This window comes from Acipenser ruthenus, chromosome 37 (genome assembly GCF_902713425.1).
Source record: "Acipenser ruthenus chromosome 37, fAciRut3.2 maternal haplotype, whole genome shotgun sequence".
Taxonomy (NCBI): Eukaryota; Metazoa; Chordata; class Actinopteri; order Acipenseriformes; family Acipenseridae; genus Acipenser; species Acipenser ruthenus.
The window spans coordinates 7,397,541-7,422,473 of record NC_081225.1 but is presented as its reverse complement, the minus strand read 5'-3'; the positions used below and the strand labels follow the sequence as shown (position 1 = coordinate 7,422,473).

General features: G+C 38.4%; 2 protein-coding genes across 2 annotated transcripts; one reads left to right on the top strand and one right to left on the bottom strand.

Moving 5' to 3' along the window:
* Window positions 1–1,352: 1,352 nt before the first annotated feature.
* Window positions 1,353–24,601, top strand: LOC131706735 (serine protease HTRA1-like). Its single transcript, XM_059008388.1, has 9 exons — window positions 1,353–2,287; window positions 8,975–9,074; window positions 11,890–12,094; window positions 13,444–13,638; window positions 14,230–14,262; window positions 16,885–16,999; window positions 17,090–17,147; window positions 17,812–17,907; window positions 23,270–24,601. Exons 1-9 carry the CDS (start codon window positions 1,867–1,869, stop codon window positions 23,433–23,435), a joined length of 1,389 nt encoding a protein of 462 aa, XP_058864371.1. The 5' UTR covers window positions 1,353–1,866; the 3' UTR covers window positions 23,436–24,601.
* LOC131706734 (E3 SUMO-protein ligase KIAA1586-like) lies at window positions 19,267–22,707 on the bottom strand. The gene is made up of 2 exons (XM_059008387.1): window positions 20,533–22,707; window positions 19,267–20,118 (listed from the first exon to the last, which is right to left on the bottom strand). The coding sequence occupies exons 1-2, from the start codon at window positions 22,219–22,221 to the stop codon at window positions 19,618–19,620; spliced, it is 2,190 nt and encodes a 729-aa protein (XP_058864370.1). The 5' UTR covers window positions 22,222–22,707; the 3' UTR covers window positions 19,267–19,617.
* Window positions 24,602–24,933: the final 332 nt, after the last annotated feature.

Below are 24,933 nucleotides of genomic sequence, written 5' to 3'. Positions count from 1 at the left end.
GTTTCCATGCTTTTACAAATTACCTGGGTTCACGTGAGTTGGGCAGGAAATACTTGCGAGTTAAAGGTCAAGACGTGAATTCGCTACAGACGGTATTACCGTCAAATTGTCAATGATTTAAAAGATAGATCCATCTAGAGAATGGCAGTGATGAAGCCAATTTGCTTGAAAACGTTAAAAGTAGACCGAACATTTCCATCATATTGCTGCAGTGACATTGTAGATGCTAGTATAACAAGTTATGTAAATTAGATACTGTTTTAGCAGACAAATTTCATTAAGTAAACATTTATTTCAATCTTTTTGGAACTAAACGTATAAATGAAAAACTGCTGTATTTTTCATTCTCACCGTACAAAGTGAAAATACCGTCAAAACTCGACCACGTACCCGGGTTATGTGGTTCATGGAAACGGAGTAGTAGAACAAACTAAATGTATCGAATTTGCTAAATGCCAGGAGTCGTGGTACCTTGTTGTGGGTCCTACTAATTACCACAAATTACCACAAAGTACCCCAAAGTTATCACAAAGTACCCTAAAATTACCACACAGTAAACACAAAGTTACCACAAAGTACCCCAAAGTTAACACAAAGTACCACAAACAATATTTAAATAACATAAACAACAATGCATTTTACTCTTAGAAAAACATGCTTGTTAAATAAATAACAGACACATTATATATATAACTTACAGAGACTAGAGGGTGAACTATGCATCAACAACTGCTAATTAGTAGGACCACTTTTGGGTGCTATAGATCATAAGCCCCATTACACTTAGTAAGACTGTCAGTTCAACGGCAGAGCAGTAACACTACAATGGCATTTGGTATTTTCAAATTTCGGTAAGGTAACTATTACATAAAAATGACATCAACCAGAAAGGAACCTGTTTGAAGGAATGTTTTCTTAAAAGAGTCCATAAGAGTCCAAAAGTTGATCATGCTGGTTCAGGATACTTGGTGGTGGTCTGAGGAGCTGGGTAAACTAGTCTTAGAAAGAACAGGTAAATAAAAAGTCCCTTGATTTAACACGTGTTGCAGTTCCCCAGTCACCAGCTCACATGTAGCAGGGTTCAGCAGTGTGGACAAACCCTAATCTCTTATAAATGTTTGCTACTATTCAGTTAACTATTTCGTTTTAACTAAAAGCATTTATCGTCTTCAGTTGGACAGATCTGTTTCAACCTTTTGTGGCTAAGGTTAAACTGGCTTATTTATCATATACACGGACCTCTCTCTCTCTCTCTCTCTCTCTCTCTCTCTCTCTCTCTCTCTCTCTCTCTCTCTCTCTCTCTCTCTCTCTCTCTCTCTCTCTCTCTCTCTCTCTCTCTCTCCACACACACAAACATAATAACCCAATCCCACCTCTCTTCCTCCCATTTAGACACGCAATTGAATTCCTGGTTACTGGTTACTGCGCAAGGGGTCGTTAGGGTGACCATTATAGCTGCTCGAATTTACCACATCAGCTGTCAAAACACCCAGAATGAGATTTGAACTAGCTGTGTACATTAATACAACACTTATGCTTGCCTCCGAATTTATGTGCACGTTTTTATTTGTTGTTCCGGCAAAAATCTTTGATTTTAAAGAATAACGCCTTTTTTTTCAGTAAAACTGTTTAAAAAGCTTTGTGTCGCTTTTAGACTTTTTGCGATGCATTAATCACGTCTTAAAATCAGTTTTTATATGTGAAGTTTTGAAGTTTGGACGTTTGAATATGAGGGCAAGCTGTGATTTAAAAACTAATTGTTCAGGCAACGACACAGTCTGATTAGAAACTTACACACATCCTTCGTTGATTATTATTATTTTTTTTTTTTTTACAGAACTTTTTTGTTCAACATTCACATTCAACATGGTTCTAAGATTGATAGCGTCATGCATTCTTTTTGCGACTGTGGTGGACTCACGACTGTTAAAGAAAAGACAGACGCCCTGCCCGGAGATCTGTGATGCGTCTCGGTGTGCCACTGTCCCCAGCCCTTGCTATTATGGGGAAGTGAAGGATGACTGTGGGTGTTGCGATGTCTGCAGCTCCGGGGAAGGTGACATCTGCGGGCGCGGTTTGGGGGTCTGCGGTGAAGGGATGCAATGCGTCTTCCCGCCCGGCAGGCACCATCGCCGGGGCTCGTGTGTGTGCTCCTCCACCGGGCAGGTGTGTGGCAGCGACGGGAGGACCTACCCCAGTACATGCCGACTGAAAGCCGAGAACAGGCGGGCCGTGTTGAACAGCACCCCACCTGTGATCCTCATACAGAAGAGCCCCTGTGATTCTGGTAAGCGAGGCTTTCTCCTCTTCATCTTCATTGTCCAGTTGTGTCAGATGTAATTACTCGGTAATGTAATTACCCTGCTACAATTTACTCAACTCAATTTACTCAACTTTGTGAATGCCCAGAAACATGTTGTTACAAATAATGTACTACTACGACTACTTCTACTACTAATAATAATATAACTAATAATAACCACTATTATTCTTGTATTAATATTAACTGTCTGTTATAAATTAGGATATTGCATGGTTTTCCATAATAAAATAAGGGGTATATTTTCAAACAGTTAAAACCAGTCATTAAATAAAGGAGAAAATACCAAGTTCGTTTTACAAAATGCGATCCAAAACTGTGCTTAAGAGACATTTAATTAACTTAGTTTGGATTCTAGTTTTGTTTAAAAAAAAAAAAAAAAGTGTTACAGACTGTGCCCCTTACAGGTAGATACACGCTATATGTCTCGGTTTTTCTCTGTCAAGTGGTATTTGGGGTTTTTCTCTGTCGAGTGGTATTTTGCGATGCTGTACTGTAAGATGATAACAACACATTTTCAGGAGATAAAAAGTACAAGAATTAAGTTGACAACAGTTCTGAAAAAATATTATTGTCTTAATTTTCAGATATAAAACACATGCATTTTTGAGAACAGAATCAAGTCCAGTACAATAGCAGGTTTGTGTTATATGCAGCTTTGAGTAACATTTTAGACAATTAGACTTATGTGTAGTAATGTTGGCTAAACTAATTGGCACGTGTGGCAGGATGAAAGCTTGTGTATAGAGCTAAGTTTTCTATTGAGTGCTAATTGGGGAATAGCCACCTGTATATAGGGGTAGACAATCCTTTGTTTGGGAAGGGGAGTCAGGTGAGTGTAACTGTGCTGTGTGAGTGAATGCCCAGTCTATATTATATTGTTTTGTGTTTAACCTTTTGTTTTGGCCCTTGTGCCTTTTTCTTTGTTCTGTTTGTACATTAAACGCCCGGCAACAGCACTTCACTGCAGCTTCTGTCTCTGAGTCTCTCCGGTAACAGCTTGGGCCTGGACGCTGTCCTGCCGCAGCATGGTTTAATAAACTCAACTACAGTTCCACATTTTCCCCACTAGACACCACTGGTAAATACAGCTTGGATCACCTCATTTATTTCCAGCATTGGCTTGAGATTATTACAAGTTTGACAGTTTGCTCGTAAGGCGCTTTTCAAACTTCAGAAGTTTCATGCTCAATGAACTGCTGCGGACATGAGGTGTGTTGAGAGGTAGTAAAGATTGAGAAAATATAATTACTTTAACTGCAAAGTTTAAGTCTGGAGAAAGAATTAAATAAACTGAATGTGCACTGTACTTGTGCAGTTTACCGTGGTTTTCCCATGCTTATTCATACACGATTGCTTTACTACTGCACTTTACTATACTTAGGATACCATGGTATAACACACGGGTGGCCAAACTTCCTAACCCTACCAGACGCATACCAAAATTTCCATATGGTCGATTGCCGCAAGACACATACTGTAAAACATGAAATGTTTGCGAGCAAGACATTTTAAGTGCTAGCATTGTTGTGCAGTACAGTAGTTGTTAGGCTAGATCTACAGTGTATTAAACTTTAAATGTAACACACTGGTGTTTTTCCATTATTTCTGTTTATACTGTATGTATTACGCACTTTAAATAAAATATATTTAGTTGTTATGAAGCAAAATACAATAACTGACCTGATTTCACCAAAAACACAACATAAAAACACACATGTTTGTAAGGATTCTTATTGACAAGCTCTTCCCTTGAAGATCTGAATGCTGGGTTTTAAAAAAAAGAAAGATGTGTATTTTTTATGACTGCTGCGTGTATTAAATTTTGTTGAGCTCTGTGGATGACAAATAACATTTAATGCATTCTCTAGTCTAGCGCCAACACTCCATTTTTATAAAAAACATTCATTCATCTGAATAACAACGTTTGCCACGTGCGACAATCCATGCTTGCCATACAAAACCTTTTTGAGTCGTTAAATCAGCTTCTTTACTAAACGCTGAAAGCAGCCTTAAGCTTTATCCAGGAGGATATTCAGATGAAAATGTGTTTTCATGATGTTTGAGGTTGCTCGCCTTGTACAGGCTACAGACACAGGTTTACCACTGTTCAGCGAAAGCGAACTCCTTCTCCCAGTCTGGTGTAAAGCCTCATACTTTCGTTTATTACTTTATTATGGTCTCTATTTTTATTAGCTATGAAAACCTATACTCATAATTAGCTCTGTATTAGAAAATGCTCCTTCGAACAAGTGCGCCTTCAGAATTGGAACAGACTTGGAAAATCTGATTGGGAGTTCCAAAGGTAGGCATAATAAAAAAATGCCCTTTCTCCCTTCGTTTGCATTTCGACCATGCTAATGTAAAGTGTGTTTGGAGTCATAAGGAGACAGCAATTCAGACAGATAAAGAAGCAGGACAAGTCTAATCAGAACCTTATCAGTCAAAATCAAAACCTTAAAATCAACTCTAAACCGCATGAATAACTGCTTTGAAACAGCATCAGCAGTGTGACAAGGTTGATTCTGCCTTGCAATAAAATATGTGTTGTTGTTGGAGACATACAGTATCCTATCCCAGTACTGCAAGATTTGGCAGCACACTGTCTGTATTTATAATTTAATATGAATTAGATAGGAGTTGGGAACACAATGTTGACAGTTTGTATTGTGGTGCTGGAAATAAACTGTTTTCTTACTGAGTCTGCTGGGATGGACTAAAAACACATATGGGCAAGTATTCATTCTATATTTCATTGTGACACAGCCAGTCCAGCAAATTCACAGCATGGCTCTGCGGTGAAGTCATTATTCACAGAGCAAGCAGTTTAGGCTCATTTTGCTGTCTCTGGTACTCCGTATTCTGAAATAATAACAGCTCTGTACCTGCTAGTGCAAACGGGCCTGGCTCGCTGACTGCATACACACTCTCTTTAGGAAGAATGTTTGGACTCTTCCTCTGTCTAAAAACTAGTGTGTTAAAAGGGAATCTTTTTAATATAAAATAAATGTGCCCTTCTGTCACTGCATGTATAATTGTACCATGTTAAATGTCCTATCTATGCTATACAGGCGACCGAACGTGGTGATCAAAATATTCAACCACTTGTACTGTACTGTAGAAGAACCGATAGTTGAAAATGTCATTATCGCTCTACTATGGTTTGCACTGCACAGGCATGCATGTTTCTATGAGCAAAACTCAACCCTGGAGGATCACAACAGGATTTAGCATGATTTAGCAAGAAGGTATGTAGAAGAATGCTGACTGCTGTTCTGTGGAGGTCTGTTCATGGATTAATTCCTAGTATTTTTAGATCAGGTGCACTTTTTACGAAATCTAATGTTTAATGTGTTTTTTTTTTCCAGTATAATTTAGCTTTTATTGTTAAAAAGCAGACCTTCTTTACAGTTAATATTTTATAAGGTAGTTTTAGCTTCCCCCGGCACATAAAATCCTTTCTTGGGGCAAAAACAGTATAGTGTGTGTGTTTTTTTATATGTACTTGTAAGTGCTTGCTCTCCTACGGTGCACAGATGGAGCTGTCTGGCTAGTTTGTGTTTTTATTTCGTCTTCTTTCTAAACCCTAGAAAAACCCTACTGCTGCTGCTTATGTGTCCTAATGCAAATGGAATGGCTATTAATTTAGTTTCTAGCCACCTGGCACATGCAAAACAGATAAAGGGAGAGATTTTTGTAGTGGCCTTAGATTTTCATCAATGGTTCTGTAATGGAAAATGACTTCCTGTTAGTTAGCTGACAAAGAAAGGCTGAGTTTTTTTCCCCCAGTATATTTCATGCAGTGTACAATTGGCTGCAAATGTATAAAAAATGTTGCAACGTGAAAAAATACTGGAGACACTGAAAGTGTACTACAGTTGGCTTACTAATTCAGTCAAACAGCTCCCTAGCAAAAACCCATTGGAACACCATGTATGTTACCCTGATGAAACAGTAACAGAACCATTGACATGCAATAGCACAGCCCAGCAATGGCAACACAATGGATTTGGAACACAAATGGATTTGGAACACAAAAGTGGGGGGGGCCTTGTCCAGTAAGGTATAGTACATGACAATTTACTGAAGTAGAACTGTATTGTAATTCTGATCTAGAAGCACACATGTAGCAAGTGCTGTCAAAACAGCGTTGCATAACTTGTTGAGGGTCAGTTCCAGTATACAGTATTTGCACTTAATGATTGCCGATTCTTTTAGATGTTATGTAAAATTCCCTAAAATACATTTGTAGATAATTCTTGACAATCATTTTACCAGCATGCTCCAGACAAGCAAAATATCATGTCACCTTCCAATCGAGATTCAGATATTTTGAGATAAGAGATCTCTTTATGCTCCATTGCTTCTGGCAACTAATAGGCTGAAGCATGCCAAGCTACAACAGCATGTCATACCCATCATCTTCAGCCATCCTTGGGGCATTTACCTTAACATGTGAGTCATTACTCCAGAGGCATACTGAGGCAGATGCTGGATATACAGTAGTGCTCCCTTGGGATAAGTACACCCTTTAAACTGCAGAACATACCACACATAATGATTTTCCCCAAGCACATGCATTCTCATTTTTAGACAGAACACAGATGTCTCTTAGCTATAGCCCCCAACTACAGCATTATAAAGGAAGAGCACTCTATGTGGGGTAAAACCAAAAGTTTACCAGAATTTGAACAGTAGTTTTGCAGGTTTGCCCATGCTTTTCCCATGGTTACACTATGCATTTACCATAGTGTACCATGGTTTGCTTTACATTGCTTTATTATTACACCTTGCTATGCAATTACCATGTATAATAATAATAAATACTGGCAGCCAAATATAAGATGGGGAGTTGTGGCTTGGCGAGGTCAAAACGTTATCAAACTAAGTCGACAAACACTTTGGTTCTGGATAAGGTGGTTATAAGGGTGTCTTTAAGGAGAAACAGATTGGGTTTGATATGGTTGGTTTTGATTTTAAATCATGCCATTCCATTGGATATGACAAAACATAGTGTGTGCTGTGTAAATCAGCACTAAACAGGTTTCAGTTTACTTCTGAAAGTGGGAGTCATTTGCTCCTGTATGCATTCACTGTTAATAGTTGTTGGGTATTGATTTGCATATACTGTACAAACATTTATTTGCTTGTTACAAGTCCAGACATTTTGTTTTGGTGGTTACTGTAAAAGTAAAAAGAAAACAAAACAAAGAATGTTGCTCTAGACTGGCGATATGCCTGTGCAACACCCGTGCATGCCTGATATTTAATGACTGTGTCCTTGGGAAAATTATATATTTGCCTATATATGTGTGTGACCACCTGTCCACTCACATACTGTCTGCTGTTTTGCCCCAGCTTTGAAGACAGGTCTCATCAGTAAGTGCAATTCACCACTCAGAATAATTGCTTGCGCTGTCAAATCAAAAAACGGACAAATACAAAAATAATTTCACCGTCCTTCAACAAACTAGGGGCCCTGTTTTGAAGAAAGCTCATTTTTTGAAAGCAATAAAACAGTTTTGGCATTTTCAGAAACAGCTAAGTTGCTTAGGAGTGGTTTACAGTTAGGAGCAGTAAAAAAAAAGAACTACAGTGCCATTGAAGAATGCTAGTTTCCAAAACTCCAGTACACATCACAGTATATTATCAGACCCTGAATTCAAATACAAAACACAAGCAAACAACCAGGAGATTTTATACACAAGAAAACCAATGCTAATTAGATTAAACGTTTTGAAGAAGGCTGGAAACAGTACACAGTTTGGTTAGGTGCCAATAGGCTTTCACGATGTGGAATAACTGTTTATCCAAGTATTTCAAACAAACCCTATTGGCTTCTAATTTGAAACACCTAACCTGCCTTTAGTTTGCCAATGCAGGCAGTATACAGAATATTTTGCTGGCAGTACAATTGTAAAACATGCTAGTTAAATGTGAATTTTCAGGTGTGAATTCTGAGAGCTTAGAATTGTTGTTTCTAGCTAATATAGAAGCACTTTTTATTATTATTATTATTATTATTATTATTATTATTATTATTATTATTATATTACTTTGGTAATATATTTGTCAAGAGAAAGTAGCTTCACATATTTTTTTTACTGTTTCCTTGCCTTTTTTATGATCTTTACAGTGTTATTGAGTGGCAATTTTTCAAACATTGTATCTTTATTTTTTGCTAAGTGTGTGTTAAAGTGATGATTCAGAAGCTGTTCTTCAGTTCTAGTTTCCTGCCATAGACAATATGCAATGCAGGCGATATCAACCAAAGTGTCTTTAAATTAGTAAGCACCAGCGCCATCTAGTGCACATTAGTGTATTGCCAGCAAAACAAAAGGAAATGTGTTCCAAACTTGGTCAATAGATGGTGCTTAGTTTTATAAAGACACTATGGCTGATCTAGCTTATGTCACATATAGGCTACTGTCAGGCTACTGAAAACTTTCTCCATCAGGGCAACAGAACGTGTATACCGGGTCCTTCAGTTAATATGGTGTCCAGTATTTGAATATGTTTTTTTGGTCCAGTAATATACATATATATTGTGTGCACATACACATGCATACAGAACTGTCCATCTGAAATGCATAAGATTGAACAATCTATTCTTGAAACGAATAGCAGCTGCTCATTTATTTCTTACTTCCCCAGGTCCCCAGAATCCAGACAGCCTGCGATACAAGTTCAACTTCATTGCGGACGTGGTGGACAAGATCGCCCCGGCTGTGGTGCACCTGGAGCTCTTTCGCAGGTTCAGTTCTCACTTGGCCACACAGTTTAAAGGGGTCTTAGCTGATGAAATAATGCCATAAATCTCAATTGTCATGCACTTACTCTATTTTTATAAACAAATATATATATATATATATATATATATATATATATATATATATATATATATATATATATATATATGTATATATATTTGGTACCACACTAGGTCAAATAAAATTATCAATTTATTTGGCTTTAGGTATTCTCTTACTGTCTTCGCAGTGTCTTTAAGGGTCACAGCATGGCTGCAAAGCATGTCAGTCAATAAGGAAGCTGCTTAGTAGTTAATGACAGGAATAATGACATTGAAGAAGTGGAAATTTGACTTAGGAAGTGCAAGAATACCAGACAGGCATAAAGACAGAGATTTCTTTAGCCTGGTATTGTGCTAGATTTAAATGAAAATACATGTTTGCAAATCTCTTCATTTGAGACCTATGTAGTGAAGTGCAAATCAGGAATATAGAACACCCAAAAGAAAAATAAATTTGAAAACGCTTATTGTGGAAAATTATACAATAAAATCTGACACGGTTTACTGAATCCTTGTTATATTCACCTCCTGGTTTCGCAGCTGCATACTTGGGAATATTCCCAAGGTCTGGGAATACTGGGAACAAGTTACAGGCGCTTTAGCAAGAATGTTGAGCCTAAGGATGCATGTCTCTCTAGAATTGTGTCTACTGGTTTGGACCACTAACACTGTTAAGAAAGCCAGTTTATATGTTGTGGAACACAACATTAATCTCAGCACAGACAGAAACATCAAGTGAAAAGACAACTTAATCTTACTTGGCAAGAAACAATGACCTTGGAATGTAGCTGACCTTCAAAGCGTGTTGAGAGTTTACAGACGACAGTATTAAGATTTGCCACAGAAGATCACTTTGAGTTTAAAATTTTATGGAATTTAACAGAAACCCTCTGCAGTTTTTGACCTTTTTGTCAATCAGAATAAAGTTTATAATAGGACAGGATTAAATGTCGCTTTGGGTAACTTTGAGACTTGGCTTTGAGACTTTAAAGGGGGCCTGTGGCAAAGTGGCTACTGATTAGAAACAGGTGCAGGGGTGATGCAGTGTAGAAATAATCACACAGAAGGAAACTGTAATCCGTTTAATAAATGGATTGCAGTCCAAATAATAAAAACACGTTATCCGCCTATCCGCCCCACAATAATACAATACGTGGTCACCACTCTGGGTGCATGCAGCAGTGCTCGTGGTGGGTGATAACAATTAAACAGTGACTGTGGTGTAGTGTTGTTCCGGGTAGTGCTGGCCCAAGGCCATATCTCAGGAGACGTGTTAGCCGTCTAGTGATTTACAAAAACAAAAGACAATTACTAACAGTGACAAAACAAACAAAACACTCACAAATCCTTTTTCAGTTTTTAGGAGTTTTCTCCCGGTCCTTCCATTTCCTTGTCTCTCGAATCAAGTGAAGGAAAAGATTTGCGATTATCCGTCCTCTTTATGCTATCACGCATGACCCCTTGGTACACGAGTGCAGCTGTCTCTACTATCTGCAGCTGCTACGTCGTTTCCCTTCTGGGTCAATACGTTCCTGCAACGGAGTCTCACCTTCTTCCAGACTGACCGACTTCCCAGGCCGGGGAAAAAACTGTCAGGCCAGCCTGTCCAAAGACTTCCCCTTTCGCTGCTTAGTGCCCTCTCAGGTTGGGAGGGAGATTTACAACCAAAACTCATTGTATTTCTGTCACAGGGCCCCATCTTGAAAAAGTTTGGATTTAATTTCAGCTGAAGCTGCTATTGTTGCACTTTTTTATGAATACCAATTTTATTCATGTAGCTTACTTTATGTACAAGCAATCCACAGTTTAACATATTAATATTGAGAATAATATTTTAAGGGTTTTGAATTTAGAATCTTTTTTGGGAGAGTGGGAGTGGAGGGCTGGGGTTTCACTGATTAATTAGAAATACATTTATATTGAATACAGGATAACGTGTGTGGGACATCACTGAACAATACTGAGGCAGACACAGAGCATTGGGTGTTGACACACCACACAGGCGCGCAGATTTAATTAACACAATTTCTGACACTAGGGTACCAGCAATGGTAGTCCTAGTGTCACATTTAATAAAGAAAACAAAACAAAGCTAAAAATAAAAGTTTTCTACACAAGGAGAGCGCTAGCCTCACTAAAAGAGACGTCCCACTCCAGGAACCTACTACACCACGAAAACCCTCTCTATACACTGTTTGGGATCAACCTCCCCTAAACTAACCTACTTCTGGGCTTCCGGTCCCGGCATCCTCACAGCGAATCCTGATGCTTCAAACGGCCTTGGCTGGGCAATGCCTTCACAAGCACCGTCCTGCAGTTGAAGGGTTCCGTAGTGGTTAATCCTGCGGAGCGGATGCTCCTCTCCTTGATGTCAACAAGTGCCTAGCTTCCACACAGCGCCCGTCTGTGTAGCAATGGCGGTGCAGTCGCCTCGAGCTGTGGCGCAGACGCATTTTGAGTTGTGCGCATCCTCCCCGGACACGCCCCCCAGCCAATCCGGACCTCCCAATCAGCTCAGTGCCGGATGAGCCTAACTGCTCAATTGGTTGCCAAGCAACGCGTCTCCTGTTCCACAGCAAGTATTGGCTTTCTGCTGCAGATCTACAGCAATACCCAGCCAGATGTTGCTATTTTTAATTTAGCAATATTAAGAGCTAAGATGTAATAAATAGGGGACAATTTTGCAGTTGAGCCAATTTTGAGGCAATACGTGTTGTGACACTTGTTTCATCATAATTCTATTTATTTCTTTTTTCAGATTGCCGTTTACCAGCCAGGAGATCCCCGTGTCCAGTGGCTCAGGTTTCATTGTGTCTGAAGATGGCTGGATCGTAACAAACGCTCACGTTCTCTCGAACAAGCAGCGCATCAAGGTGGAGCTGAAGAATGGAGAGCATTGCGACGCCAAGGTCAAAGACGTGGACCAGAAACTGGACATTGCACTCATCAAAATCGAGTCAGAAGTAAGATCAAGAATCAGTAACTGACTACTGCAATTGTAAAAGCTTAATTGAAAGGAGGGGAAGGTAGAAGTTGATCTGGAAGGAGTTAAACAAGTTTGGAAAAATGACCAGTAACAAGGATTTTCAAACCTGTTTACCTCAAAACATCATGAGCCCAATAAAGTTACCAATTTAGAAATAAACAACTCTGACATTTAATTGAAGGGCTGTAGTCTGAAGTCTTTACCTTGTTTATATGCATGTTTATCTAATTGGATTCAGGATACCCATTTGAGGAATAGATTCCAAAATATTTTATTTTCTGTGCATGTAAACCAGTTTTGAGCTGGAGTCGTTATTGGATTTTAATCGGATGCATGGGTTCAGAAGCATTGATTTCTCCGAGACCCATTGAGTTTGGCATGTAAACTGTACATTTGTTTTCTGATTAATGTTTGAATTTCAAGTGGTGATTTTTTTTTCCTTCAGGCAAAAATAATAAAAAATTGAGTAAATAGCTGTAAGAATGCAAACAAAACAGCATTCATACTGGACTGTTAACAATGAAGAAATATACCGTTTGTTTTCAAACACTGAATTCCATCAGAAAGCTAACCATTCTGAAACATTGGCCAGCTGGCTGTTCTTAGCAATACAATAATATCAAGTATGTCAGGAGAAATTCCTTCAATAATAAATAATATGTTTACTGCGGCCTGCAGGCATACAAAAACAGATAACTAAATCTTCAAATCTATGGTGCTAAAACTGTCAGGAGAGTACAGGAGGTATCTTGACTGTCGTGGAGTGTATTACTCAGTGAGTGAGAGGGTGGTTGCCCCGAGGAGAGGATATACCAATGTGTGATATTATACAGGTGCTGTATAAATCAATACTGTCTATCCTTAACCAAGAACACGCAGGCATTGACAGGCAAGAAGGTGAGCAATGCAGGTGATCCTGTTTTATTAGTAGTTTGGATCTGAGCACTTACAAAGGACTTGATACACATGGAAAAAAAATGTGGCAGTAGACCATTTCATTTCTGCAAATACACCCCTGTGTGGTTGTTACATTAAAAACAATTGCCATAGTAAATATTTCAATTTGTCCATCACTTATGATAATGGAACTGCAATAGTTTAAATAGTTTCTTGCCACTTGTATTGCATCACAATTGTGTTTTTTTCTGATAAAATGTGCGTTTGCTTTATGTGCCTTTTGTGTGAGATGTATAATATTTGAGTGTAAAATTGAATCTGCTTGTGGGATAATGTGGCCATACACTATCACACTGTGGTTTACCATTTACTCAGCCAGTGAATGACTTTTCTCGTGTTCTGAACTTGCTCTCCCTTTGCCTCTGCCAGAGCCCTCTGCCGGTGCTCCTGCTGGGGCGTTCGGCAGACCTGAGACCCGGGGAGTTTGTGGTCGCCGTGGGTAGCCCCTTCTCGCTGCAGAACACAGTGACCACTGGCATCGTCAGCACCACCCAGCGTGGGGGCAAGGAACTGGGTCTCAAGGACTCAGATATGGAGTACATCCAGACTGATGCCATCATCAACGTGAGTCTGCCCTGCACACTCAAAACTCAAAATCTCTTCTCCACTAAAAGAAAAAAAACATTCTGTTCTATAAGTAAACTGATAAGAAATCCAATCCAATAATATCCTATGTTATGTGTATCGTTCTCTATTGTTGTTTTTACTTAGCTCGTTTATATCATTTCTGTGTAAGAACAAGATTGCAGATTGAGCAGCATCTTCAAAATCTGTTCGGGGACTGCATTTGCTCAAAGCACATTTCTCAATTTGATTATAACGCTTTACTCAAAGACCGCAGAAGCTGTATATTCTTTTCTGTTTCGTTCTTTGCTTGTTTGATATTTTCCAATTCGCAATTTGAGCAAAATACCAAAATCGCGAAATGGTTATTTTTGTCGGTGATTGACCGAGTTTGAGTGTAGATTAATATGCTGCGTAGAAATCTAATCACTTATGTAAGCGTGTTTTTTTACACATTGAAATGGTAAATTTATACATTTTGATTTCAGAAAATAAATAATAAAAAATAAAAAAGATTTCAAGTTAAGTTCGGAAGTAAAACTACAAAGGATTGAATTTTATAATATTTCCTGTGTACATTTTTATTTTCAGTATGGAAACTCCGGAGGACCCCTTGTTAACCTGGTAAGTTATTAAGTTTAAAACGTATATTTAAAATGAAACTGTGTACTTATTATTATTATTATTTTTAATCACATCACTTACTGTTTCTATTCCTCCTCAAAAAATCAAATATTGCATCTCACAAGTTTAACCTGATCAGCTATAAGTATATATTCAGGGTTCTCCCCAGGCCTTGTTAGCTGGGCGGGCCACCCGGCTAAGTGGCTGTCGCCACCCAGTTGAAAAACCCTGAGCCGCCCGTCTTGCAGATGGTACTGTGCCTTTAACGATAAGGAGTGGTTGCGTTGCTAGCTAGGGTAGATGGTCTCCATCCACCCATCGCATAGCGGCCCTAACCGTTTATCTGCCATGATCAACCTCTTCAGCAACGTTAGTTTAGTATTGAACAGAGAAGATTAGTTCAGAAATTGTAGATCCTACCAAAGTTTTCGTACACTGTTCCGTGCGCTGCCATTGCTGGTAGTGTCATGTTAGCTTTCAGTGTGTTGATATGTAAATAAATCTTGTTCTGCGGAGTGTATCAACTTCAACCTCCTTCTCGATCTCCTGCCTGTCACTCAGCAGCGAATGCACGCACCCACACGGCAGACAGCTACTCTGTCACAAGCATGAATACCCTGTATCTTTCTAAACAAGGGATTTAGGGGAGCTCCCTAATAAAAGCTGAATCTCAAAACAATAATTGTGTGAATATAGTAATTGTTACAATGGTATTTAAAACAGGATTTATTCATCCTACTTTTTACATATCCGCCCTAACTCTGATCCCACGTCAGACAGATTACTGTATAATAAAATTGTTTGTTTTTTTGAAAGATAAATAAAACTTTTTTTATTTTTTTCATTTCTTAAATTGTGTCCGTTTTGTAAGAGGGATAACACACTCCAAGGCTTGTGTGTTGTGTTGCATTAACATACGGCTTAGACAAATGTTAATGCCAAAAGTTTGGGCTAATGCCTTTATCATTGTCGACAGAGACTGAGATGGGAGTGTTTGAGGTGGTGAATTTGTAGAAGTTTGTGCACCGTCTAAACATCAGTATATTTTTTTGTAGCCATCAGGTGGAATGGGTTGCTTTTCACTTGGGGTCACTTAGAGGTTGCAGCAATTGTTTGAACTGAATTCATGACTTCATGCACGTAAGACCAACTCTCCACTAACAACTAAAGCTGTATTAATACGAGTAGTGTTATGTCAGCACACATTAAGACCTACATATGGTGGACTGACATATTATTAAAAACAATGGTACAACAAATCACAGCTGGCCCCATAGGGTATCACATAAAACATTACACATTTAAAACCCCAAAAGAGGCAAAGAGAGAATGCATTTACGTCACACATGCGTAATCACGGCCACACCATTGACACGGATAACCCGAACTTCACTGTATACTGAGTAGCAGAGCATACTTTTGGGGGAACAGCTGAAGGGCCAGCTGCAAACTTCTGGGAGTGGGACGTGGTTCAGCTCTCACACCTCTCTGTCTGCGTGGGCTGCTCTGGAGGGGAACCAGTGCTTTTTAAACAGATCCCATGCGCACAATCTGAGAGCTGGACGTCATTGAGGATTGTTAGAAGGGTGTAATTTAAGACGGTTACTCAACTGATGACTGGCAAAGTTTGAGACAGTAAAGCAAAGACAGGGTTTGAAGCCAACACAGTATCTTGAAGGATTTTAATCCGTCTGTCTTGCGTCTATCCCTCCAATAGTGCCAACTGTCCCTCTTAAGAACGGACTGTCCTTCATTGTCCTATTGTCCCACAGCAGCTAACATTTAACATGTGGGGCTAGAAATGTCCCCTGTTTTCTAACCAATATAGGGAATCAATATGCAGAGTGGAGGATCAATATTTTCTTTCTTTTGCATACTGATTGGGCTAATGAACAACCAATCAGAATAACTTTTTGACGTGCTGTGTAACTATACTTTTTCTCAGTATTAACAACTACTGTAATTGGTTGGTTAAACAAATGTAGGCTATACTGTATACTTGTTCATCTTCATAATGGTTCTCCATAGGGAACACAATTCTCAACAAAAATCCAAGTACTGTAAATGTTTAGTTTAATACATATGTTGTCTTAATATGAATTTCAATGAATGCATTTAAATGCTTTACCCATTTTGCCTACTGGGTCTGAATGTCAAGCTTCCAGGTATGAAAAAATTCCGAGGGAAATGTGAGACAGAGATAAATCAGGAATGTGGTCTTTTTTATGACTCACATGTAAAATTTTAAGAGCAATGTTTAAAATATGTGCAAAACGACTCACAGCATTATTCCAGATATTCTGGACAGTCAGTCCATCATCATGCAGCTGCTGTAAATTAGTTTTGCTATGAATCAGGTTTTCCACATTTTGCTTTTTCCCTTGCCTGCTTGACCTGCTTTAACTAGTACCATTGATACTCAGTTCTATTCACAGCATAAGGTTTCTTCTGGTGTTTCAAGAGCAACACAATCTGCCTGCTACCATTTCTGGAATAAGATAGTAATATGCAACAATAAGATAGTAATATGCAACATTATTTATAGTAATAGCTGATATGTCTAACATGGGCTTATAAGGGAACAGCATTCCTTATGATGTAAAGCAATATGTTTGTTTTAAGGATGGTGAAGTCATCGGTATGAACACCTTGAAGGTGACGGCTGGAATATCCTTTGCAATCCCTGCAGACAAAATACGACAGTTCCTTGTTGAATCCTACGATCGACAAATAAAAGGTAAGATCAGTCGCAGGACAAGATCTCAACACGTGGTTGTAGCGAGTTGTTTATAGACATGTAACAGGCTTGTTTTTGATTTACTTACAGGAAAGACCCTTTCAAAAAAGAAATACATGGGAGTCAGAATGCTTCAGCTTTCTTCCAAGTACGTCCAAAAATAATTTATATATTAAGTTATTGAGGAGAGAGATATACTGTACGCTACCCAAATCTAAAAGCATTCATTCATTTTTTTATTTTCATCTTCAAATTGGATTCGAAACGGATGTCGAAATCTGACATTTCAAAATGCATGCCATGGAGGCGAAATACATAAATTAATTTAAATTAAATGTAAAATGTATTCTATGACAAACAAAGGTTTTATCAACTTTGGCTTGTTGAAAAATAATAATTTGACTCCAAACTTCATGAATAATCTTCTTTCAAAACAATTCCTTTTGGATTCTAAAATGAATCCAGAATTAACAAAAGGCTACAAAGACAGCAAAAACGATGCATTAGGAATGCGATAAGACAAGCTGAAATATCAATAGAGATGTTGGTCATTAATAAAGTATAAGGAATAAGCGGCTGGTTTCGGCTTGGACGACCATATCAAAGGTAACATTAGGTAGCCCAAGATTAATAGAGTCTGTAAAACCAAACAATAAAGTATAGAAGAAATAAAGCAGACAATATTTCAAATGTTAGTGTACTGGCTTGGGTTTTAATGTTGATGATAATATGAATTACCAGCACTGGTAGAACCTTGATCCATCTGAGTTATTATATTTTTCCATTGTTTTTTCCATTGCTTTTTTTTGTAGTCTAATCAGAGAGCTCAGGGACCGTGACAAGGATTTTCCAGACGTGACTTCGGGAGTGTTTGTGTACGAAGTGATTCCTGGGACAGCAGCTGAGAGGTGAGGGGCTGCCTGTAGCATCTCTGGGCAAACAAACAGCAAAGGCCAGATCAGCTCTGCAATGCACTCATTTATACAGGGTGCTTAGATTATCTTTGCAATGTATCTGTTGGTTTCACAGACCTCAGCTAGCACCAATACAAGAGGCTGGACTATCTAATGTTAGGTACAGTAGTCCAAGGTTAGGACTAATAGGGGTCGGTGAAACACGTTGTTTATTTCAGTTGTTTTAATAGTATTTAAATGTGCTGTATCCTATAAGGGGGGAAAGGGTATATTATTTTTTTATTAACATTTTCTTCTTTTGCTTCCCTGTTTCATCCATAACTATAAAACACCACAATGGTGGTAGTGTAAACAATACTTATACAATCCAATCACAAATATGTTAAGTCTTTTTCAATGTCTTCCCTGAGCTTAAACAGGCATTCAAACACCACTGTTGCTGCAGAGTAACAAGAGTAAGCCAGTGTTATTCACAGAGAAAGCTTCAAGTAAGCCTGTGTGCCTGCATGTAAAACTACCTTTGGCAATGTAAACAAACCAGAGACTGATAAAAGTTATAAAACCACTAAGAATATATACTGATTTCCCTCTTGATGAAGATTAATATCTGTGTCTAAAGTTGTTTCTTTTGTGATGAGGCTGCACATTATTTGGCTGTGAAGCACCATTTGATCAGCTAATTGACCAAAACATTCAAATTGAACCCAACAGGGATATATAAGCAAGTAAATGATGGATGACAGCTCTTTATTAAAATCGATCATTCGTACTCTTGAGCAATACAGTTGAGACCCAATAAATGTAGGCTTATGAAGGAAAAAAACAACACATCAGCCAGACATGAGTCAGTTTACAAGCGGTGCGATCTGAGGAGTGGTGGCCTTGGGCCCCCGCTGAACAAAAATGCAAAGCCAAGGATTCTTTCATGAATTCTGCTTCAATCAAATCGAAATTGGCTGCTTTAAAAAAAAAAAAAAAAATCTGTGTACCGGTGCCTAGACATCATGCAAACTAATCACAAACAGACAAAGGTTCGGAAACACGTGTTATCTGGATGGTAGCTGTTTTTTCAATATGGAGGAATCGTATAAAACCAAATGGAGAATGAGTTAATGCAAAAATGCTGTTTTGTTCCAATTGTATGTAGATGGTCTGAAAAAATGACAACTTGATTGGCTGTTATAATTTTAATTTATATAATTCATTGAACACAGGGAATACAAAGGAACTGGTTTCCATTAGTTGAACAAAAAATATTAATCAAAAATCTTATTAAAATGCACAGAACATATATAGTCCGCAGCAGTCCAATAAGTAGCCAGTTGCTAAAAGGAGACGCACAGGAGCAAAAGCAGTCGAGGCTGAAATAGGAAATCAGCAACCAATACAAGTTTTGAAGGGAGCAATTTATGGGACTGCTGCTTGATGATTTGGTCGTTGCTGTATCTCTGGTATATTCTCTGTATTACTTGTTATCAGTGGTGTAGTGGTAAAAAAAAAAGTAGCGGAGCGGTCCCAATGAGAATCAATTAAATAGTTAACGAGGTATTAACAGTTACGCCCACTTTCCATTTAACGCGATTTAATCGGGGTTTTTTTAATAATAATATAACACATATTTTACTTAACAAATTTCTGTAAAATCTCCCCTCTCTATAGAAAATTAAAAGTTGCACTTACCAATCACAGGTTGTTTTTAGTCAACTATAGGAACTGCCACAGAGCGTCAGGGGAGTCGCTGGAAATTGGAGCTGCCACCCGTGTACGGCTGTCATCTGCGGATCGATGATTGTGTCGCAACCAAGTGGTCACATAAGGGCTTGGATTCCACTGTCTCAAAGGGGGTCCATGAAGCTTGATAAACATTAAGGCTGAAGCATGTTTGATTAAAATTTTGGAACGCTGATCAGTTATAATTAAGTTCATTTGGCTGAATCCCCTTTCACATTCAGCAGTACTGCACGGGATCACACGTGTGCAGTTAATAAGTGGAGCTAAATCATCTGGAATTCTTCCGTTGTTCTCCTTAAAATCTCGAAATGCATTTTTGATAATACGTTCATTTAGCTGAAAGCGCCGACACAATCTTTCAACTTCATTTTCGCCATAACCCTGGGGTAGTTCTGCAGGCCAGTGGTGTGGATCCAGGACCAAGAGCTCAGAAAGAAGACTTTCATATTTTTGGCAATTCACCTCGGAAGAAGCCTGAAAGAATAAGCTATTTGAAATTAATGGTAGCATTTCTAAAATGTATTTTCGAAACCTTAACTGTGTATATATATATATATATATATATATATATATATATATATATATATATATATATATGCGTTTTGTAGTTTTGAGTAGGATTAAATAAAGTAAATAATAAAAGTGAGATTTTGCAGAATACATATACTGTGCGGGAGTGTTTTTCTATTCTTATATTTACATTAGTCTATGCACCTGCGATGAGACTGACAGGAGTGCAGATGTTTATAATTTATTTGTATATACTTCTCAGTTGCAGTTTTATACTACACATGAAACTGAAATTAACGCCCCCCTCTGCTCGTTAATTGCAAACAATTAGGCTAGCTATTAAAATTAAAAAAATCTGTACAAGGTTTATGAACATACCTTCTCATTTGATGCAGTGGTTGTAAAAAGTCGTTCTTTCATATGATTGGCGAGTTTGGTAAGGAATTGTTTATGATTTATTTTTACATGTTTGGGATTCGACGTCAGCACTGTAGATTTAAATGTTCCTTCCATGGCAGCTATCTGCGCTTCAAGAGTCTTTGTACCTACATTCTCATTCATGGATTCAAAAATCCTTACTGTTCTACGTGCCATTTTATCTGCATAAACCAATGTAGTAGTCCGTTTCTGGAGAATCTCTGACAGCAGTGAAAGTTCGTATAAGGCATCGTACATAACTCCGAGGTCAATGAGAAATTCTGGCGAGCACAGCCTTTTCAGTAGACCGCTGTATGTCGCTCTTTCAGCAGAAGTCCGCTTAGAGCTTACGGCAGCTTTAAAATGAGTCGACAGAACTTCAAAACTTTCCCACACAGCGGAGACAGTCCTGAACGAACTGGAAACCCATCTCACATCCAGTACACGACCAATTTTCCTCAAGACAGCATCCAGTTCCTTCGCACAATTTCGGAGTTCTTGCTGATTTAGTGCTGATCTACTGTAGACTGAGTATAGCTTGTCCATGAAAGAATGAAAATGGTTCATGCCAGTAGTCTCAGAAACACTATCGGCAACTGCAAGTTCGAGTCTGTGATTTAGACAGTGCCAGACAACAATGTTGGGGTACATGTCTGAAATTCGTTTTGCCACACCAGATTTTTTCCCAAGCATTACACTTGCACCGTCACTTGCAAATGCAACAAGATTCTTCTGTAAGTATGCATGGTCAAACCCGTGTTTTTGAAGACACTTAGTAAGCGCTAACACTATGGACTCAGCTGACTGATCAAAAAGTTCAACTAACTCCAAAAACATGAAGTGAGGGTCACGTGTCTTGTCTGTCTCGCATTTGAGATGCACAATAAGTGCTGGGGAACCATTCAGAGCTGTTGATTCATCAATTAACACAGCAATTTTTCCATCGATGTGTATTATTCTCTCACAGGCCTTTTTGACCATTTCATCAGAAACGTGGTTGATAATTTGAGTGGCGCTGTATCTGGAATGAAGACCAGTTCCCACATTAACACCATTTATTTCTTGCAGTTCCAGTAAGGCCTGATGATCAGAATAGGGTCGATTTTGTTTTGCAAGGTAGTAAGCAGTAGAAAATATTTTACAAGTAGTTTCGTGATCTCGCCTTTTTGCACTGTCAACACATTTCCCAATAATGTCCTCTGTGTTCTGCTGTAACAATGCAGTGGCCTTGTTATGAGCGCTGGATTTCTTGTGTTCAGCTATCTTTTTTCTCAAAGATCGTAGCTGTTGCTCTCGAGTTTTTCCATTGTACCCAACACTGTAATTTTTCCACTCAGAAGACAGAGAAACACCCTGACTTTTCAAAACTGACAGCGCAGAAACACGTCTACAAACACGACAGCCCAGATTACCATCCGCACAGTCAAGGAAAGTGTAAAGTTGTTTCTTTTCTTCCCATACCTCAGAACTCCAGATGTTTGGCCATGGCTGTTTCTCCGCGCTTTTTTCTTCAACTGCTGTAGGTTCTGGTTCCACTGTAGGTTCTGCTTCTGCCGTACAACAAACGATCTTCTGTTTTTTACTACTATTGCCAAAATATTGTATCAAAGTCTCTTGACGAGTTCGTTTACTACCTCCGAGACCAGACATTTTTGATTTGCGAGTTGTTTTTTATTATTATTAATACCGTTACTAATATCATCACCTCAGTTACGGCCAAGGAACGAACCGCCTCCTTCTCTGATTGGTTGTCAGCAACATCACTTTCAAAATTGATTTGCTAAAAAAAAAAAACTGGAATGACAGCATATTTTAATGGCATAATAATGGACCAATCAAAAGCAGCAACTGTGCTGCTTATTGTGGTGACATCGTTTTTCAGATTACTTGATGTTTTAGCCGACAGCTTGTCTTTATTAAACGTATAGCTAGCTGTCTGTCTGTCGCAAATTCGCACAGCTGGCACAGAGCCGCAGGCAATGCTTACTACAAGTGTTTAGACAAAATTCGAACACGAAAATATTTTAAATATATGTATTTATAAATGTGAACATTTGCAATTGAAAAACATGGATTGAAAAAGTGCCGGAGCGCCGCTCCGCCCCGCTCCGGCTCCACTACACCCCTGCTTGTTATATTGACTTGGAGGTATAACAAATACCAATTTATTGAGTGACCATCTGTACCATATGGCTGCCTCGATTGCTCCAAAATGGGTAAATGAATTGCTTTCAAAAGGATAAAAGGTCTACCTGTAAGATGGGGATTTTGCTACAAGTGACAGCCAAAATGAAATATTTACTATGGAAGTTGTTTCATCATTAATGGATGTAACATAGGGAATATTTGCAAAAAATAGCTTGTCTATAATGGCCATTCTTATTTTTGCAATATTTTTGCTTATATGTGCAATTTTGCTAATTTCCCCTAATTTGCATCTAATGTGAGCCTCATCCTGAGGAATGAAGTTGTTTAAAGATGGCACTCCTGTTAAAAAAAGAAATGTATGCAAAGACAACAATGTACTAACAGATACGTTGATTTCTGCAAATACACCTTATTCTAGATCCATTGAAGGTGAAACAACGTCTGCAGTAAATATTGCATTTTTGGCTGTCACGCGTAGGCAAAATTGCCATCTTATAAACCCATGTCCTTTTATTGAGCCATGACCCATCATATAAAATTTGTTCCACAGCTCCGGCATGAAGGACCATGATGTGATCATCAGCATTAACAGCCAAACAGTCAACATAACCGAGGATGTTAGCAAAGCTGTACAATCAGATAGCATCCTGTCTGTGGTGGTGCGCAGAGGGAACGAAGATGTGATGCTCACTGTTGTTCCAGAAGAGATCGACTGAAACCAGAAATCAGTTTTATTTTCCCTGTACTGCTGCATTACACCATACTTATTGGACTGCAACATTCTCTGGTTTATAATACAGATCAAAGTTTTCGTGATCTGTTTGATGTGTATAGGGTTCATTATTCCTAGCAAACAATTATATGGAAACCCCCTTGTTATGGTTTGTATTTGCACATCACATATTGCCACTGCTATAACACTAAGAAGTACCCTTAGATAAGAAATATTGTAACAAGTCGTTAATCATGGTGTGCTATGATTATCGTTTTAAAATGCTATCAAAATGTATTAATTGTCCCTGGATTTTAAAATGATTTATACAGTGGTCATGACGTGGCAGCCAGAAAACTAACACATACCTAATCCACTTCACAGCTCCCCCGTTCATAACCCATTGGCTTCCAGTAAACTGAATTTAAAACCATGATCTTTACTTACAAGGTTGGCTATTTCATTGAGCTCCTAATTCCTTACATCCTTGTACTGTAAGAGCAGCCAATGTAATCCCAAGAACCTGACTGAAAAGTTACATTGCCAGGGCCTTCAGCACCCTCACTGCAGTTTGTCTGCAGTTTGTCTGCAGCGCTCAAATAGTTTTCTTTTAAACGTAGCCTTTTCTTAGTCAGCAGCGTACAGCTTTTTTGAGTTGACCTTTTGAAGCACCCTGTGATGCTTACACATGAAGGACGCTCCATAAAAATAAATTGGTACTGTATGGTAATGTAAGGTAAGGTGCTTCATAGGGGTAGGGTGGGTGGGAATACCAGACTTGTAGACCTATGTCAAGATATGCCTTTTGTACCTTTGAAATTTATAATAAAACATTTTAAAAACTTACCAAAAAAATATACAAAAAAGGCTCATCAGGTTCACATTTTGCATGGCTTTATGGATGTATATCAACTATCTACACATTATAATAAAATAAGAAATGGCAATGAATGGTTGAATGAAAATAGGGCAAGTAATGTTTAAGACGTACATGTCAATAGGTAAGCAATATTTTCTGTGCAAAAATGTAGGTTCAGTGTACATGCAAAATTACACCTTAATATATGCCTAATGCCTTATACTCTCAACAACCTATGATAATTAATTCTAATTCCAAGTTTAATACCATCACACTGAGATAAGCAGTTTTCCATAACAAACTTGATATAGTTCTGAAATCACCAGTAAACTTTATCATTGTCCCCAAAAGAAATAAGCAGTCTTTACAGGTTTTCACTTATTGCAAAACAAATGACCAACGTACAGGTTAGGTTACACGCCATTCCCCAAACGTGACCAAAAAAAAAAGTACAAAGTAAAACACACATCTCTCATAAAATGCCATTTGCAACATGTTGTGTCAGTGCCTCCGAGTTTCATGCATTTAAATGAGGATTTTTTTTCCCACTTATCTACACACCATACTCAACACTGTTAAGGGGAAAAAAGTTTTTATTGAGAAAAAAAATTATATATTAAAAATACAAAACTGAAAGATCATA

Excerpts from the sequence above, each read along its gene's own strand:
- LOC131706735 (XM_059008388.1), top strand. The coding sequence starts at position 1,867 with ATGGTTCTAAGATTGATAGCGTCATGCATTCTTTTTGCGACTGTGGTG. Across the intron at positions 13,639-14,229 it reads AGACTGATGCCATCATCAAC|TATGGAAACTCCGGAGGACC; the intron begins GTGAGTCTGCCC and ends TTTTATTTTCAG. Across the intron at positions 14,263-16,884 it reads GAGGACCCCTTGTTAACCTG|GATGGTGAAGTCATCGGTAT; the intron begins GTAAGTTATTAA and ends GTTTGTTTTAAG.
- LOC131706734 (XM_059008387.1), bottom strand. The coding sequence starts at position 22,221 with ATGTCTGGTCTCGGAGGTAGTAAACGAACTCGTCAAGAGACTTTGATA. Across the intron at positions 20,119-20,532 it reads CCACTGCATCAAATGAGAAG|GCTTCTTCCGAGGTGAATTG; the intron begins GTATGTTCATAA and ends TTATTCTTTCAG.